At 42.2% G+C, this 20,299-nt stretch overlaps 1 protein-coding gene across 2 annotated transcripts in view; it reads right to left on the reverse strand.

Moving 5' to 3' along the window:
* Positions 1-20,299, reverse strand: part of shroom1 (shroom family member 1) — a 29,842-nt gene that overhangs the window by 7,708 nt on the left and 1,835 nt on the right. The window contains exons 1-3 of one of the 2 annotated variants that reach the window (XM_086179428.1): positions 5,886-6,122; positions 460-3,345; positions 185-371 (exon numbers count right to left, since the gene is read on the reverse strand). In XM_086179428.1, the coding sequence (XP_086035554.1) occupies positions 185-371; positions 460-3,125 (2,853 nt within the window). In that variant the 5' untranslated portion in view covers positions 3,126-3,345; positions 5,886-6,122. Of the gene's footprint in view, positions 1-184; positions 372-459; positions 3,346-5,885; positions 6,123-20,299 lie in introns of those variants that run through there. The other variant, XM_086179427.1, reaches the window with a different exon arrangement.

Raw genomic sequence — 20,299 nt, forward strand, 5'->3', positions numbered from 1 at the left:
GCATATTAGAAACAATTTTTCATTTGATTAAATAAACCAAAGAGATGGGATTGAGGATATGAAAATATTTAAGCCAAGGTTTTATTCCTTTATTAAACAACCTGTTTCTCATTAGCAGACAGCTAAATGAAGCAAGAACCCTCTAATGTCCACCAAATGTCCATCTCTTTTTGACCTGACTCACCTGGAATGCATGTGGCGTGGATGTTGATCTGTTCCTGAGGAAACTAGGGGGTTCTGGCTGGTCCAGCAGATTCTCCACAGAGGCAGACTTCCCCTGAGAGGGACCTTGGTTCTCCCTCCATCTGGGCTGATTCGACTGGCCGGCATATTGGCCTAAACCAGATTGTGCTGAGAAGAACTGGGCATACCTATTTTAAAAATAGAACCAGAATAAATTTAATATTTTGTCCACAGAACAACAACAAAAAATCAGTTTTCACTGCTTTGCTCCAGTACCTGATGGAGCTGGCAGAGGAATCAAGGATGCGCCCTGCAGAGTGCGGTCTGTTGAGTTTCTTCTTGGGGTTTCTGCTCTCCTGACTAGCTGACTGAGGTCTGGGACCCCAGTCAAATGGCTTCTCTCCCAGCGAGTGCCTCTGTCTGGGTGGAGGCGGTAACTGAGGTGCTGGTTGCTGGGGCTCTGCCACTTTCTGGCCCGTCTTACGCTCCATGTACTCCACCAGGGCCTTGTGTTGCAGATGTTTTAGGCTCGTCTTTGAGGCACTTGAGGTGGAAAGGGCCCGACCTCTAGTCTCAAACATCTTCCTACGTGCTGCAACTAATCCCTGCTCTCCTTGTTGCATGGGTTCTTGCCCCTCATACTCAACTGCAAAGGGGCTGTCGCTTTCATTGCCAAAAGAACGACAAGCAGAGTGGTTGGAGGCACCACCGAGCTGGTTGAGTTTCTCTGGTTCAGAGAAGCACATCTTCCTCTGCTCTGGTGTCAGTCGCTTCCTACCACCAATACGTGGCACTTGGGGCTGAGCAACATTTGCTGGCCTCCCGTTTTCCTTTTCAGTCTCTTTGTTCGTCTCCTTTTGATTCTCTCTCACTTCTTCCTTTATGCTCCCTCGCTCTGTCTCCTCAGAGGGGGTCACAGAGGGGGTGAGAGTGTCTGTGGAAGTTTCAGAATCTTGTGATGAGGAGAAAGAGTGAATCACTGTAGGTCTAAGCTCAACTTTTTGCCTGATGCGATGTGGCCATGACAGCTGCAGGTCCCTCCTTTTAAATGATGTCTCCCTAAGAACTTTAGACTGTGCATCTTTCAGCTTCTCTTTGTAGTACTTTTTAAATGAATCATCCAGGGTATTACAGGCAACGGAGATAACTTCCCCTCTACCATTCTTGGTGGTGTCCCCTTGTGGAGGTCTTTCGCTGTCATTAACAGTCATGCCTCCATGACCTGTCTTGTTAAGGGTCACTTCGTTGCTTTTCACACTGAAATCAGGATCCTTTTTTGGCTGCAACACTGCCCTGCTGGCTCCAGTGAGATGGTAGAGAAGTGGGGTGGTTTCTTTGTTTATCCTCTCGCTGGCAACATCCGTCAGTGGCTGACGTTTCCCTCTCTTTGCCTGCTCCTCTCTCTTGTGATGGCTGGACTGTTCATTGCTGGCCAATGATGAGACCTCCTTCATTTGCGTGGTTGGATGTGAGCAGCAGTTTCTCTCTGGTCCACAGTAGAATATAGGGTTGTTGGCAGTGTGGCGGCCGATCTCTCGAGTCTGCATCATGTCAATTTCTTCTAATGAATCAAAGCTTCGAGAGGACTGTGCTGAAAAGAGGAATGGTTTGTGATTCTCCTGATCCAAACTGCTGGACATCAGGTCTTTGCCCTGGATCTCTCTTTCATCTGGAATCATGTCGCTGGAAGTCTCTTTGAGAGGTTTAAATAAATTTTCCATGGTGCTGTGGCATCTTTCCTTTTCTCTCAAGCGATGTCTCTCCAGCGTGGAGGAACTTTCACTCCCAGTTTCAGACCCACACACAGAGGAGGGGTGTGTCCTCGTACCAGATTCAGACAGCTTACACATTCCCGTGACAAAGTAGAATTGACCCTTATGCTGGATGCTGCTGTTGATAAAGTTCTGACCAGCATTCCAGGGGCTGGCAGCTCGAGCTGGCTCTGAACCAAGCCAATCATGAGCTGAATGGGCCCTTTTGCGTTGACTTTCAAAATGGCTACTTCTTCCCCCAGCCATATTAGGATGGTCTCTATTACATCCACCATTACTTGACAGGCGTCTAAGTTTCAAATGCTCAGACTGGCTTGTGACTTGAGGAAGTGATCGGCTTAGAAAGTTTGTTGACTTCTGTTGTTCAGAGGCAGCTTTGTTATCAGTGATGAAAAGGTATTCCGGGTTCATTTGCACCCTGGGCTGATCCTGAGGCTGGAGGTGAAGGCGGTAGCTTGGTGGCTGCTTGGCCTGTGCTGTTGTGGCCCTCCAGTCTGCAACCACTGGGTTGGAACTGCTGCTTGCGTTACTTGATTCTGGCTTAGCGGTGTCAGCTCTTGCGGTACCCAAACCTTGAGGATGGAGTCGATTGTGGGTTCTGGGCTGTTGTGGTTGAAATTCAGTACCGGGGTGTACCCTGCTATTCTCAAAGTTTTTTGTGGCTATGAAACTATCCAGGCGAGCTGGGACTGGGGGAGGACGTAGAGCACCTTGGGGTTGAGTCCCCAAAGGCACTTCTTTCTTTGAGAGTGCTTTGTTGTTGGTATGGAAACTCTCGTTGCCATTGTGATGGTTTACATCGGTGCTGGAATTACTGAGATAGTGTTGTGAGATAGCTTCCACTGAGCGATAGAGCTGGTCCATGGTCTTTGAGTCCGACTGCAGAACCTGGTTGGGGTGGTAAATGGACTTTACATACTTAAGGTCAGCATAATGGCTGAAGGAACTGGACTGCAGGTCATCTGGGAGGAAGGAGGAAGGGTAATCTGGGGCAGTGGAGCCACCAGAGAAGGAGCTGTAGGCAGAGTCCCCTTTGCCGTGTTGGTGGTGGGCAAGCTGGTCAACAATACTGCTGTTAGACTTGGCTGAAGATAGCCGGCTGACAGGCAGGCTCAGAGGATGCAGGTCCACGTTGCTCATTCTCTCAAAGTGGAAGTTGTAGGAATCCATGGAGTACTGGGGCGGACGTCAGGGAGGGAAGGGAAGGGTCCGTAAATGTGTTGCACGTGTACGTGTACTGATGCATGTGTCTGCCTTGTGGGTAAAACTGGGGAAACTGCCACCAACACATTTGCACCAGTTTGTCTGAGATGTTTGCTGCTAACTAGGTCATTTTCTTGCCTTCTCTTTGTTTATTCAAAGCCTCTGAAAATGGGCTGCTCAGTAGCTCCTGTAGTAGAAACACAAACACAGACCTTTTTTCAGTCTTCAATTAACACTCAAGCTTCAAATACAAATGATCACAGGTGACATGCATGTACAAACAGTGTGCAATGAAAACATTTGTGATGAAAGGCCAGCAAATTGCCGATACTCAGGTCACATGACTTTGTGTAGTCTCCACAAACAACCCCACGCACAACTGTTTCGACAGCTTTGCAGGGGCATGACAATTAAACACAAGTTTGTGTTAAATTGCCAACTCGGCATGTCCACTCGTTTAATAGCACACAGTTATACTCCCAACATCAAAGCAAAATACCTTCATACCTCATCTACCCTCTATGCATGAGAGAAAATTCCCAGCAGTTCCATGTTTGTAAAAATATCCCTGGAATAAGGGTTGTTTCCTGCACAGCAAAGATGCCAGGAAATGGTCACCAATAACAAAATATTTCCCTGGCATTTCTAGGTCAAATTAATATAACGTGTTATTGTTCAGCAGGAACTTTTTCTCCTACTGTTATAAGTTGCAGAGACAAATCATATAATCCTTCACTGAAAAATGTTAATTACTGTCTCCAGCCGAAAATGCAGTGTGGGATTAAAGGTTTTTATGCCTACCCAGCAAAGTGGGGGTGCTGGTACATAGCAACACGAGGAGGAAATCCTCTAACTCGACTTATGTATGTATAGTTTCTCAGTCTTCCAGGTCATGGTATGTATTTGTGCTACATGAAAGCACACAGACATTTCACTTCTTATCTTAAGTGAAGACGCCTTTGGGATGAGAGGTAAAGCAGCTCCAAGAACTCCAAGCAAGTTGCATTTGTCTAACACATATATAATTATATGTAGTTATGATTTTACATGTAATGTCACACCATGTTCTTCATCAAGGATAAAATTAATAAAGGATGTAAACTATGAACACGTGTATTGCCAGATATTTTTATTTTGTCATTCATGCTCATCTTTACTAATTATAAGCAAAATAATGTTTAATTTCCGGCTGTTCAAAACGGAATAATTTATAGTAATCAACAGTGCACCAATATTGTGTCAAAACAGTAGTATTATAGTTATGTAGGTTTTAAAATATTACCATAGGTCTCTACTTCTGTTTTGTTTCAAAGGTAATCATTCAACTTCCAAAAAACAAAGCAAGATCACCTTTTTTTAACTTTATGGTTAAAGTTATCACCCTTTTTGACATGAGTTATAAGTTTCACAGCTCACATAGTTCACAGCAGTTTGGTTTTGTAGGTCAGCACAGTTTACCACCTGGTGAAGGAGTCCATCTGTGGTTTTGCATCCACGAGGCCTCTAATTAAGGACCTTGAGGTCTGTGCTGCACGTTGCAACGTACACATGCAAAAATGCCAGGAATTCCATATGGAACTCAAGAAATATGAGGGGATTAGTCATATGACATGTAATTCCTTGCTATAAAGCACTGTGGGCTGTGCAGATTTGCCATTTCACCGTATTAATCATGAGACAGTATTTGAATTTTTGTTATTTCCGCAAATGTAAAATGGAACAATTTGGGTAAGATTAAACATTCCAAGCAGAATGAGTGAGATCAGGTAACCTTTACACTGGGTTGTACTTCGACAGAAGATTTTCTGGTTGTTGCTCTTGGCTGTAAAACCTTTCATGTATTTAAAAAGCTCATCTTCAGTGAAACCTGTCCTTGCAGGTTAATGACAGGTTTAGGTTAGTCTAATAGCATGTTGATAGTAAGCTTCCCTCTCATGACCTGAGTGCCTTTTCATGACTTTGTCATTGAGTTCAAAACACATACCTGTCATGCATTAACAAAGGTCAATAAAACAAAAACAAGGACACCTGCACATCAACTTTGACAAAGCACATTTCAAGAAAAAGAACCGGCACATTATTTATTAGTTGATTTTGTTTCTTTAGTTTGAGAGGTTTTAACCAATAGTTGTACTAACATCCTGAGGTAAATGGTCACTTAGTAACTTAGACTTACAAGTGAAAACTGTTGGCCAAGCTGAAAACCCTGAATCAAAGATGATCCTAGGTGGTCGTTTTGCATATACACAAAACCCACCTCACAAAAGCCTTTCAAACTACAGTATTAAGGGGGATTCCATGTGTTTATGAAGGGCCTTCTGATCTATGCTGTGTCTGTGTGTGTGAGTCTGTGTGTGTTTCTGTGTGTGTGTATATCCGTAGTTTCCAGCCCTCCTCTCTCTTCCCTCTGCGAACAGAGAGAGGCTCCCAAACAGGGGAGCGCTCAAGTGGAAGTGATGGAGGGGACAGGCGGTGACAAAATGTACAGAGAGGCTAGGGGAGGGGGGGTGAGGCAGAGGGTGACCAGTCCAGACAAATACCCTTACACGCAAACCACAACAACAAGAGACAAGAGAACTGAACAATGACAGCAGGAAAACTGCTAGAAGAGCACATCAATAGTCACAACAGCAAGGCAGTCTGGGACACAGACAGACAACAACAATTTTAATGAACATTTCTGAACTTTAGAGAGCGCCAGTAGCAGAAAAGAAAGAAAAAACTCACCCAAACTTTGAGTCTAAGTTGCTGACCCTCCTCATTTCCATGTGAGAGAGAAATATGTTTCTTAAATTCAAAGTTAAACAAGGATAAGACAAATCATACTTGGTTCTCATTCAAAACATCTTTCTTCTTCTGGAGAGGGACCAGACCAAGTAACCAGGAGAGCCAGATATTAGAGGGAAGACTTCTAGTGAGTCCCTTCTCCCCCCTCTGAGACCCAAGGCTGCCTAGTGGGAGCCACTGATTGGCCAGCCGATGACGTCCAGCTCTTCGATGCACAATGAGCGCAGCGGAGGGAATATTTCACTGCCGCAGATAGCTGCTAGTGCTGCCGGCCGCTCGAACAACAGAAAGAGAGGAGGGGAAAAAAAGAGGCCTCGCATTCCTGGCTGGCTTCAAAGACGGAGCACAGCTCGGGCGCCATTCATTCCCAAGGCCCTGAGCCCAGCACATGGAGACTGGCCAAGGCAGGAGGGAGGAGAGAGGAGGGGAGGGGTGAGTGGACGGGTGACCTCCCAAGCCCCCCCCCCCCCCCCCCAATAAACAGTCACTCAGAGTGACTTACTTCTATTCTATTCTATGAAACCCACTGACAGTTATGACAAGATATAAAAGTAGTCATCAAATGACTGCAGAAATCTTGAGGAATTCCTCTGTCAGCATGACATTCAACTGACGCCTCATAATGAATACAATTTATGATTGGATTGGAAAATAGCTTTATATCTAATATTTAATTTTACAAGATTATTTTCAAGTAAAATTGATAGTGAATTTGCAGAGAGACAGAAAACTGTGGTAGAGAGGGAGCTTTGACATGCAGCAAAGTTCTGCAGCCATTATCAAAGTTATATGGTATCCATATTAAATACCATTGGGGCATCACGTCTCTTCAGTTTAATGAATACAAAATAATCACTGCTCTACACTGAGGAGAACCATCACCCCTTAATAACCAAACACATATGATTTGAGCAGAAGCCTCCCTGGATTCTTTGAGACAAAGGTGGCAAAGACTTGAGAACATGCACGGCATGCACTAACTCTCTCTCTATCTTATACCATGAGCCTCCAAACTCCAGTGTGGCTGTCTTGCATCAGACAAAGACCCCTGTTGGCTTTGCTATTGTTTTCTTTTGTGGCTGGCAGTGCTACAGCTCAGCTGAGAAGTGGGTTTAGAACAGTGTCACTGGCACTGCGTCCATGTTCTGTTGTTGCTTTTATTGCTGCTGTAGTGGACTCCACTCCAGGATAACAAGACATCTTTTCTTTGTGTTGGACAAATGCACTTGGGTCTGAGAGAGCGATAGCATATCTGAACCAGATTTAGGGCAGCAAATTTAAATGGAATTTAAATGACTCTGCAATACAGCCTACAGCAATTTTTAAATGCCAAGAAGGCTCATTGAGTCCAAGGGCTGAGTGTGAGTCAAAATATCATTTAAGCAAAACATTTGTGTGATGCTGGTCCCCCCAAAAATCACACCATAAATATTTTGATATTTCACTGAAAATGAGAGTAATTACGTAAAAATGAACACAATTACATATAGTTCCAGAAGTTGCAAAAATGTGCAGTTGTGCCTTCTATTTTTTCCCTTCTAGGTGCAAAATTTGAAAAATCTGAGCTTACGTTTACATAGAATATATTTCACCATCTGCTTTATCAAGTCTAACACACTGTTTACAATAATTTAACAACAATATAACTAATACTCTACAAATGAAATATGAACCTCAAAGCAGCCAACAAGAAGACTTAAGCCTTAAAACAGGAATTTTCCATGTCATACTTAACCTGGGTCAAAATTTAGTACATCTACACAAAGATAGGAGGAAAGGTATCCTTAAGAACCATCAGACTGTCAGGACCAGCAGGAGAAGATACATTTTGAAGATTGGATTAACAGAACCACAGAATGTGAGGACAGCAGAAGGAAAAGCTAATGGAAAGTGGGAGGAATGAACAATGGGTGGGGAGGGGTGGGGTGGTGGTGGTGGGGGGATGAAATTCTTTCAGATTTTTTTTTTCTTTCAATTGTGCTTATGTTCCAGTGTGACCTTCAGCATGCAGCCACGAGATTGGACCACCAGGCGTCTGAGCGGGAGGGCAGCAAAGAGAAAGATAGGAAGTGATAAACAGAAGGCATCCAGGATGGTGAAAAGATGCAACAAATCCTAATGACCTAAATAGATGAAATTGTAAATTGGGAAGACAATGATGAGGACGACTGAGAGGAAGGGCTGCACAAATGATTGGACTTCCAAACTGAGAAGCTTAAAGGATTGCTCATGTCGTTGTTGTTCATTAATGGCAGTCTGGTTGATGTGATTATTATGTGGTCAGGAAGGAGGCACTTGCATTTCCTTCCATTTAGAAGAAAAGGGGATTTTTTTTTTTCAAAATAAAAACCTTTTAGCTTGTGTTATCTCCCTGGAAATGAGGGTGTCTCACTAATAGCTGGAAAATACCCAGTCACGTTGGCAGACTTCGGTGTAATGAGTCTTAGTAACGCCCTAGCAACAAAGACGTAATGTAGTCCGTGTTGAGCCAACTTCAGCTAATGATTTCTAGAGATGGGGACATTTCTAAATAGAATAAACACTGCCTTATCAGGTGAAAAAATAAGTTCTCAAACTTCACATGCATTTTTGAGGAAGTAGCTCAGTGTCTGTGTCACCAGTTCAGCTGATTCGTTCTAAATGTCAAGCAGACAATTAGAGACTACCTGTTGTATAATGAGGCATCAGAACTGCCCACTGCTCAACTATGACATCATTTCTGGACTCGAGCCTCCCACAGGACATGAAAGACATCATTCCCATTGTCTCTGTTCAAACACAACAGGAGGGGAAGCTGCTTTTGAAAAGGTGGAAGTGGTCGGATGTTGAGAAAAGCATTTAGTAGTGGGAAAAAGAAAAGTGACCAACACCTGCAGTGTAATTCCTCTTGGATGTGTGTGTGTGTGTGTGTGTGTGTGTCAAACACACACACACAAAAAAAAAGAGATTCAGCATGTCCCTGTGTGCAGGAGAGAGACGCTGTGAGCGCATGTTGCCAGGCAGTGCTCCCACCGGTGTCTAAAATCTCCAGCTGGCCAAGACAAGCTGTCACACTCTAATAAGCTCTGCATTCCTGCCCTGATCGAGCCTAAATACCCAACCTGACAATATTTAACACTTGACCTACTTTATTTTGATGTCCACTAAACACTAGGTGTGTGTATCTCACCCACTAAGATGGACTGGATACAGATAAATGTTCAGCAATATGACACACATACATACATGTCAAATTAAACAATTTATTTCAGCCCTGTCACGACACAATGCAACAGTGTGTATGTACAATATAACAGAAGAGGAACTGCTGTGAGCACTTAATTTATCAGGTACGTCAGTACAATATACTGTATTATCTATTCTCCAATCATACAAAAAAATACCCTGACAGTCAAGCATTCTGTATCCTGGTCAACCATTAACCAGGAACTGCACCACGCCAGGGAAGTATGAATGCAGGCTTCTACAAATTACTTTCACCTTGATTGTGAAAAGATAATTGCTTTTGCGTTGCTGACCCCCTGGAAGTTTGCAGTATGATCTAGTCACGTTGACTTTCACAGAATTCTCAGAACTGGAATAGTACAAAGCTTCAGGCAATGCAGTTTTGTTTGTGTTTTTAAGGGTGTGTTTGCATGCTTGGGCTGAGTCTAAAAATAGCCTGTGTGTGAACTTATCGTTACTGCAGCATCATTGGTATGTGAATTAAAAATATGAGACCACACTAACCTGGAACAATTATTTAAGAAATTTGAGAACTGGCAATAAACCCCTTTGCAGGAGCAACATGGCACACTCTTTTTATTCAATATATTATGAAGAAAACCATTTATCTGTTACTTTATCAACACCTTCCAGAAAAAATTCATTCAATATGCATGAGTCAAATGTTTTTCTCAGTGGTAACTAAGTCACACCCATCCTCAAGAGCCAAGGATCACCTGCTTTACACAATCAAAACAGCAGAGGCATCTTACGACATTTCTGCAAAGCACAGTACCTTATCCTGAGTAAGTGTGCGATACCACTACAACAAGGGAGCGATGGTGACAAAAGAAAGCCTGGATGAGGAGTCATGAAGGGAGACAAACAGAGTAAGTTTGAAAGAGGAGAAGGCCGGGGAGGAAGCTGATGACAAACACCCCAGGAAAAAACAGCAAATGACCCACTTCCTGTAAAAAAGGTGGGATAAGTCTCAGTGACTCCATCATGACAGAAAAATGTTACTCTTGAAAAGGAAAACAACAGCTATTGTTCTAGGATCCCCGGTGTCTCTTCTACTTCACCTCTCACCTATACCAGTGCCGAGAGACATTATGTCAGCAGTCGATGCACGTTTTGTTTTTTTTGTCTAATCCTTTTGTGCTTTCCCCCTGTTTTTCTCCCCAGATTGCACTTCATTAAGTGACTCTACTTTGTTTTTGCTCCCCCTCTGTCAGTCTAGGAGCCCCACAGACTACCACATGCACCCTCCATCACATCTGGAGCCGTCAGCTGCATTTTTTTCACATGACAATGAGGAGTTAAATCAGGGGGACATAGCGAATTGGAGGATGACATTATAGTTCCCCTTCCTCCTGACAGGCACCCCGACTGACCAGAGGAGGGCCTGGGGCACTGAGATACTTGACTATCTGAGGGTCCTCACCAGTTACCTCACCCTGTCTACCCTGCCAGGTCATCTCTGTGCTGTTATATAACGAGCTGTGGATCGGGCAGATGACCACGAGCCCCAAATACGTAAGCAGGATGCCATCCACCAGGGCCCCTGAGGTGGCACTGAGACTGCCATGACACTGCGTGACTTCTCCAGAGTCTGATTCGTCAGAGAAATGCCGCCATTACAGTAGACGTATTGTTCTTGTAATATTTCGAGCAAATGATTAATTCATCAAAGTCATGATTGACGGCTCAGTAATAACTCACCCAAACCAGCGACTGCAGCAAATGATGCTACAACACAAGTTATATGACCACGATAAGACTGCACAAAGGAAAATCAAATTAATTACAGCCATTAATGAGGAAATTAGTTTGTGTCATTAAATGCCAGGCTTCTTGTAATAAAAACTAAGTCCTTCTGAAAGTACAGAACAAAGACATCCTTGTATACATTTAGAGCTTTCAAGTATTTATTAGGATACTGCTGGAATGTTTTAATGCCGGTAAAATCTGTGGCAAAGCTGTTAATGGACTTATCACACCTTATACAGAGTGGCATGGCATAAAAGCCATACAATATGACCTGCCTCTGTTATATTTATTCATTTATATTACAATTAGCATACAGTGACTGCCATTCTTTTCTCTCTAAGAACGGAAATATTTACATATAATCTATAGCAGTCAGTCAATCATTTTCTTTGTTCTACAGAATTCATGTAATATTTGTAGTGTTTTAGGAACCATATTAAAAAGCATCATAATTACATACTGTAAAGTCATACTACATTTTTACTTTAAATTTTACTTTAGGTTTTTCTGTCATTAGCACTAAAATCAGTACACAGCTGCATGCAAATATCACTCGTGTAATCTTTGCAACAAATGCAGCCATCTCCTTCCCTGAGTGAGTACACCTGCTAAAAAGATATTCTGCAGGACACTTTCCGGTACAACACACCTTTGTATACAGTATGATTACATGGGTATAACAACCCTGAGTGATTACAATCTATAAAACAACACTGTGAACATTGTTGTACAAAGATATTAAATGGAAAGTAATATGACTGGCAACATCAGGCTCGGGTGGCATTTATTTAATTTGATATTGTCGTTACATCATTAGAACAAAGTTCTAGTTTTATTACGCATTATATAATAATATTAGATATCTAATCCTGTATTGAGGGAAATATCCAGTAGAAGCGCCAGATAAAAAGGTGCCAAGGGCAATTTTGCAGGGAGGCCAAAGCTAAGCACCAAGCCTGGATGCTTGAATTCAGCAAGTAGCATTTAACTAGAACACTGATTTTCCAAATAACCCCTGCATTAGTCGTTTGATATAATTGGACTTCACTCTGCCTTCTTCAGATAAATATAATATTACACCTTACCAACTGGTAGCTGATGGAAGTACTATAACCACAACCTTTAAGTATTCAAATATCACATAATAAGTCATTCATAGGGAAAGACAACACTTTAGCTCAATTTTTCCTGCCACAGGAACCCTTAATTTCCCCCATATCAACAGACTATCCTTTTCCATTGAGACACATTACAGCTACATTATTAAGGGATGGTTTTCCTACTGTAATAGTGGACCTCCTAGAGTGGCTAAACTCAGGTTACAGTACTGCATGACCTGCTGAGCTCCGAGACAAAAGCATTTCCCGTCTGGCATTATTGTACCTCAAACCCATCCAATATGAAGCGATTACAATCTGTGAAAAGACATTTTAGACAACGGAAATTAATACGAACCATGCAGCGACTAGACCTGATTCAGAAGACACACATACATATACACATACACATACATACACACACCAAACATAATTCACTTTCCCAGAAACCAAGGTAGCATTACGTTACTTGTGGCTATTTCGATTGAACAAACACAACATCCTTGAAAATTTTTCTCTTCAATTGACCGACCCCTTTCAGCGGGAAATAACGTCATGTGTTTAACGTATCACAAGTAGGAGAACACATCACTCATTCATGAATACTTTCCCACAAGGACAAACACACAACACAGCCACCAATCAGAGGAGAAAGCTTGATCGGAGCAGGAGTCATTCACGGATGGCACTCCTGCCGTTACATGAGCACCTTCCTCTGACATCATGTTTAGAAAGAGGGGAGACAACAAAAGAAAATATGAAGAGAAGAAAAAAAGGGAAAAAGGTGTGAGAAACTAGACCATCCTCTATCTAATATGGCGTGATGAGAGAGAACAGACATGCTTCTAATCCTTCCTTTTATACCTCCTTGAAGGGTTTAAGAAGCATGAAAAGGACAGTCCGGATACACAATACACTGCCCTGTAGAGCAGCAGCCGCAGGACAACAAGGAAACATTTGCTCAGTGTTGCGCCAGATATTTGAATTGCAAAAGAACCCGTCGGGCTGCCAGAGACGCTGTGTGGGCGCACGGTTAACATTCACTTCCCCCCACTGACCCCAACATGGCTGCCACTGAAGTCAACAACAGTTGTGGGCCAAGACCTAATTTTCAGGAGGCAGATTCAGATTTTCATTCAACTTTAGGAGAGCTTTAGCAGTTTTAGCAGGTCAGCGAACTAAATTTTATCAATCTTCTCTATTTTTTTTGTCAAAAGCACCAGCTCTGGTGGATAACCAGATTAAGTGGAAATGCAGCTCCATAATTCATTGTGACAAACAGGTGTCGGACAGGCGGAACATTTCCTTCTCACATTATTCTTTCAAATCAAGAAATATATTGGCCTTGACAGATCAAAATTCCATTCTAATTTCTCCTCCATTGACATAACTGTCTCCCACTCACTCCCCAAGACTTTCAGTCTAGAGCGGTGAGGAGGGACCACAGCGACTCCTCTCCTGTGGCGAGACAGTGTTTCAGTATACACGGTGGATATTTCATCTGATCTACTTTCTACAGGCTGAACTAAAACCTGGAGAGAAATATTTACTTGGCATTTATTTACCAAGTCAGGGTTCTGGAAACTGGAGCAAATCACAAGTTCTAGGAAGAGATGTCTTCATGTCCAACTTCAGGTTTCTGTTTGCCCAAGCAAGTGCTTTTGTTCACACAGACATTGGTTATTGAGATACTACTGGGGGAATTTAGGCAGCATGCAGCTTTAAATGACGATAACTGGATGAAACCTCATCAGATGTGATTACTTACTACAACACTGACACTTGTTTTACCAATCACAACAATAAAATTCAATTTGGGTTCTGTGAAAAAAGGAGAAATTCGACCTTGAAACGTCACCCAAAGAGTGTTTTTAGCCCTTCAAATACCCACAAATTGAAGTCTTGTGCTCAAGAAGACTTTTTTTTCCCCCCACTTCTACATCACTTCCTTGGGATTGGGAATGCAGACAGAGCCAGACAAGTGTTTTTAGCTTGACACTAATGCTGCCTCATGGCAACCTACTATAAAACCGTACAAAAGGGTCACTTTAAAATCTCTCAAGTGCATTGTCCGTCAGAATCCACATCTTCTTTTTCCAGCCTTATGCTCTGTAATCCATGAAAACTTTGACGTTAGTGAAAAACTAATGATAACCCATCCAGGTCACACAGCAGCACGGAGCATGACCAAGCTAGCACATTTAGTTGAACCAATTTGCTCAGCCTCATCTGCACTTGTTCACAGTAGCGGCCAACCAGAAGGGTTATTGTTTGTTTATTTTTAGTTAAAATCACGGTGGATGTGTATCACTGAGCATATGGCTGGATAAAGAAGATGTAGATTATACCAGACTGTGAAATTGAGAGATTGTAAAATAGACATTTTTTTGTTTGTAAATGGTGGCCATTAGCTTCAAGCTAATAATACGTGGCTGGCTCTCTCTGCATTCTGGAGTCACACAGAAGTGATGCAGCGGTGACAAAATGTTTAGATGAGCCCAAGACACCTATTAGTAAGTACTTGGATGGCAAAATACACTTTATGGATGAAGTATCACTTCAGTCTCTACATCAACAACTACTGGGCGACATTTACTTTCAACTGAATAAAAGTGAATCTAGATGGAGAGAAGAAACTTTAACCTTCCTGTCATCCAAGCACCGCCAGCTTCTTGCATTTCCTTAATCAGTCACAGTTGGACACTGGTTAATCATTTAACTAGTTTATGTAATTCCTCAGATCTCTACAAAGATGATGAACAATGCAACAAAGCCAGCGGTTTTCCCTAAACTTGCTGATAAGTCTCTCACACCGAGTAATCCAGGATAAGCGCTTTTCCTCTGAGAAGTTTGCTTTATGCTGCAAACAGCTATATAATGAAAATTTTGTAACAATGAAAAAGAATATTAGTTTATCCAGAATGCAGTAGTTCTTTGTTAATTTGTAGCATTATTACAGTGGCATATAGATACTGCAGCCATCCTACCTCCAACTAATGACACGGTGGAGCTCTATTATACGTGTGACAGAGAACAAATGGTCCCACCTACGCTTCAGGCTTCACTTTTAATTGTGCTACTTTCGAGACATATATAGTCACCTAATAGTACTGATCATCTCCCTCAGGAGTCAAGTGATCTCTAATCTCCATTGTTTCCCAGCACTGCGTCTGCCACTACATTTTGGGGGAAGCTTATCACAATGAGCTCCTTTTACTGCTGGCAGGGCAGGTTTCCTAGCTCGGGGGGGGGGGGGGCTGATGGCTGTAAAACATGTCACACAGATTAAACTTCACCAGAAAACAGCGAAACACAGTCTGGACTTTGAAACCTGGGAGAGGGAAATAGAGCAGGGCACTTTGTGACAGAGGAAACATTGCTGGGACGACTTTGGGGAGCAGCAGACACTCTTGGAATAAAAAAAAAAAAATTAAAAAACATAAAAATCCCCTTTGTGTTCAAGTCAGTGTTTTTACTTTTTTTCGAAAGCAAGCTGCAACATATAAATTAGTGTGTTACACATTTTACATTTCTAACTGCATCTGGTCTGGTTCTTGTCAGTTGCCTCATTATTGGTCTCAAAGGAACAATCTCCATCAACAGCCTCATTGCCGGTTTTCTTCCCATATGACATTTGTGGGACCGTTTTATTTCTGCTACTCATATTAACACTATATCACATTTCAACACTCATATTAAAGGGAGTTTGAGCCCATTCCAGCTCCCACAAGACACACACACACACAGCCACCTGAAAAAGAAGTCATCAAGCCTGTACTATCAGCCATGTCGGACAGCTGTAAATGCCTCCTTTATTAGTCAATGTCACAGCCTTATTACAGCGTTCGTAGCCGGCTTGAGGCTGTGTGACAACCCCTCACCCACACCTTCTCATCAGGTCTATGAAACCTGAGAAGGCCCTCTGGCATGTTTGCACTGTGTGTTATTGAGGTACAGTACACATACACACACACACACACACACACACACACACACACACACACACACACACACACACACACACACACACACACACACACACACACCAAAGTCTTCCTGCCTTTTTCTCTCAAACACACACAAGGGATGATGAAGGGGTGCTCTGTTGTCCAGACTACAGGGAAGAAGCAACCACGTCAGACACTGTTAAAATTCTTCCGTAGCCTCTCTGTATCATCTCCTTTGAGGCATCCGTGCCCTTGATTATGTCAACAATGACAATAACATTACAATTTTAAAGTTTGAAAGTTCAAAGTCAGCCTCAGGCTTCATCTGTATTTTCACATTTGCTGTCAGAACACTGACACTGAATATCTTAAATATAGAAGTAAAATAAGCTATTTCTAGATCTGAACGGCCTTCTTTAACATGCTGATAAATTAAATAGGAATACTGTTATAAGCACAAAATGATGTCACGTAATGAAACGTGTGATATACCTCTAATACGATTGTGTGAAGTATTAGTACTACTGACCCTAAGTAACACGCTGGACATGAAAACAGTTGAATCATGACATTTCGGTAACTTTTTTAATTTGCTAAATTATAGAGCTGTGTGTGTGTGTGTGTGGGGGGGTAATATGAAAGTTGCATTTCCATCCATCCATATTTTTCCAAAAACTGCTAAAAAAAGGAGTATTTCTAAAATTCTGCCTTGGTGCTCACCACAACCACCCACCCACCCACCCACACACCCACACACACATACTTCAAGACATTTGACACTGCCGTATCACAATGAGGGTCCTACAGGGACAAACAATAGTGAAGGTGTGGTCCAGTCAGATAACCACAACAGGCAGACAGACATTCACACATAACCATACACACTTCCCATCCTTCCCTTGGGGGGGGTCTCATATTAGCCAGCGATAACCTCTGGCGGCCATTTGTCTCCTTCATGTCTGTCTGTTCTATGGGCCCTGAAGAGGTCTTTCTGTTGCTCTAACAAAAGAGGGAGGGTCTGACAATAACTCACAACTGCAGGCCTATGAGCGGACAATTTCAGATTTAAAAAGAAGCCCCCTGCTCAAGCCTGCAGAGCACAGCTTGGAAGTAACAACTAAAGAGGGGAAACTAAACAAAAGGTAGGCGAGAGAGAGCTGGAAAGTCTGTAAATATCAGAGTTTGGTGGTGGATGGTTTTTGCAGATAGTTTTATTTATGGTCTGTGAGCACATCCAGGAGCTTCCTGGCGGAGCTCTCTCTCCAAGGAGGACTCCTGCATAACGGACTTTCCAGACACTGCAGGAGTGGGAGGACTGGTGGAGGAAAAGTGCATGCACATCCAAACATGTAACCTGTTCCATGAAGGCCCTGGTGGAAGCGATGAACAAGAGGATTAATATTTCCACATTCTTGAATACACGCGGGGGGAGAGAGCTGTGCTTCTCTTCTTTTACAAGATATTAAAAATCAACCTTTTGAGGCCAGTATGCCAAAAAATAAATAATTTATCAAACCTCCTCAAAATGACCAGAGGTTAAGCTGCATCAACTACATTTCAACAGAAATCCCCAAAGAGTAGGGGTGTCCATTCCGGGATGAATCAAGTATTTCGAGTCTGAGCTGGGTCTAGTCAGCAGCAGAGTGCAAATCCATCATTCCTCCTCCTCTTGGAACTGGCATTTTTTTCCTTCTACTCTACTGTGCTGGCCAGCGAGTCAATAACTTGTCTGACTCTTATCGGGTTCTGAGCAGGAACTGGTGGACAAGCTGGTTTTTTTTCAAGCTATTTCCCAGAAGCAGCCTCATGCAAAAAAAACTCCACGGACAAAAGTAGTGAGAGTGAGCCAAAACTATAAACCTGAGGACCTGAGACCCAAAACAATGAGCTGAAAGATGCTCAAAAGCTACATAATGAGGAGAGAAACTGCAGACACGTTCCCGTGGATCTGTCCATCCCCATTTCAGTCACTGCTTATATAAAACACAACAACAACTATGGCAGTTCTATGTCAAATGAGGTCACCATGACTCTCTACTTACAACTCACAACTATTTTGGCACTGTTTTTTAATCTACCAAATTTTGAGTATTCTGGACATGCAGATATTTTTAAAACTGTCAAATCATGTGCAACAATCATTTTATAGCTCCTCCTATTTGCGTGCAATAACAAAAGCAGTAATATTTTAACCCATGCGTTAACTACAGTATATTTAAAGAAATAAACCTCAGTACATAACCATACATCTTATATCTTTAAAAAGTGTATAAACACTGAATATCATTTGAGTAAATTTCATATTGTACATTTTTGGTCCTTTACATTTTATTCTACTTTTTACTTGCCATTTATCACTCATATTCCCACGACTGTAACATGCAAATCTAGAAGTTGTGGGCTCAATAACCCACTCACCTTGATGCAAGACAATTCTATCAAAAACAAAATTTCAAAATAAATTCTATATCTCCAAGGATTCTTCCTTTTTAACAAAATAAATCAGCTGTACACCCTCTTGTCAATTTATTATGTACACTCCAGTTAACAGACACTGAATCTGTGCTGATTTATTTGAGTGGGTTTGTAACGGTGTTGTTGACCCACACTAGGTTATACTGAAAGTGTTATATATGAATTAGTGTTGACAAAATATTAGGAATTAGCAATTCAACAAATCTATGCACACACAGTCCTCGATAAGCTTTAAGTCCTAACATAATGATGCAGTGTTGTAAATCCTAAATATCAATAATACTATTCAACATTATTCTCCAATAATCTCTTTATAGCTGGAACAACGTCACGTTTCCCTTCAACTGTTTCCTTTCACCCATTAACCCTCGGGGAAAATTCTGACTTGTGCGACTGCATCTTAGGCAGGTTTTTCTCCCTCCTGGGGAAAATTTTATTTTCCATTTCCTTAATCAGTTTTTACAGAACCCGTCCTGGCAGTTACGTCAATGATGTCATAAGAGTACCTGAATATCCATCATATTCCACTACACATCTATCATGTCCTCATCCTCTACAAGGAAAAGAGTTTTCAAAGAGCATGAGATCATGACATCATGGTCACTATCGTTCACAAATCAGAACACAACACTTGTGTGTTTGATGGACTTTGGCCAGCCGAACAGCTTTTACTTTCTGGCTCTACATCGCAATCTCATTCTCTTGGTGTTGAAACTATTCTCTGATCCCCCTCATTGCTGCTGGTTCATTAAATCCTTCCTCTTACTGAAACACTGCATATCCAGACTCACAGCAGCTGTTAGTTTTTGTTTTTTTTCCTTCACTTTATATCACTCATTTTTCTTCCCTTACAGCCTGTCGTGACACCTCAAAGTTCAACAGCACCTCACTGAACTCCCTGACAATGAGTCACTACATCAGCTGTTTTCTTAACAAAAAGGTAAGACAAATTTATTTTCTTGAACCCATAATGCCAGTAAAAAACATTCCATCAGGCAGGAACAGAAAGATTATGAGGAAATGTAAACAGCACAGGTGTGACTGACAGAAACCAACGAGCTGCTAATGGCTTTATCTCTCTGACACCTAGCTGCTACATCCTTGTCCATTATATCCTTGTCACACATCCACTCCACCTCAAAGCGATGTCACAGGGACTTGTAATGATTAAATTATTGCAGCATAAGGTCATCTGCTTAAGATAGCTGTGAGTTGCCTCTGGAAATACAAGCTTATCTGCAATGTAATGAATTTCCCACCTCACCCTTTAGACAGCCAGCTGCTACATTTAACTGTATTAGTTTGGCAAGCGTCCCCCTGAAATCAGTTTGAACTTACTGAACTTGAGCTAACCTTAGCCACAAAGACAAACCAGTTGGGTCATCCTTGCAGAGGCGAGCTCTGTGAAAGGTCGACGGAAGAATGTAAACATCAGTGATGAAACCACACACTTAAACTATGAGAGTTTCCACTGACTAGTCCCACCAAGTTGAACAACAACACACCACATGTAGTTTTTGTTTGGGTGCTGTGGTTTGATATACGAGTGCCAGCCATTTCGCTGTACAGGTCATTTGTTCCCGCCCCCTGAAATATCAGCTTTTTAATATCATCGATGGAGGTTAAAGCACAAAAGCACTTGGTTAGGAAACCTTCAAGTATCGGGTTAAAATAAGCAGAGTTTTAACAGAGATATGAGTCAACGTTGACCACGGGAAATCAACAGCCACCTCTTGCTGCAGCTGCAGGGTATCTACTCTCCATCAGCAACCACACGGTATCCAAATATCCCGTCAAACAGCAGCAACCATCCAAATAGCTTCCTCCTCTCACTTGCCTGCAACATTATGAAACTACTCCC

The sequence above is a fragment of the Aulostomus chinensis genome, chromosome 15, assembly GCF_037954235.1.
Source record: "Aulostomus chinensis isolate RoL2024-O1b breed Wild chromosome 15, RoL_Achi_v1.0, whole genome shotgun sequence".
Classification (NCBI taxonomy): domain Eukaryota; kingdom Metazoa; phylum Chordata; class Actinopteri; order Syngnathiformes; family Aulostomidae; genus Aulostomus; species Aulostomus chinensis.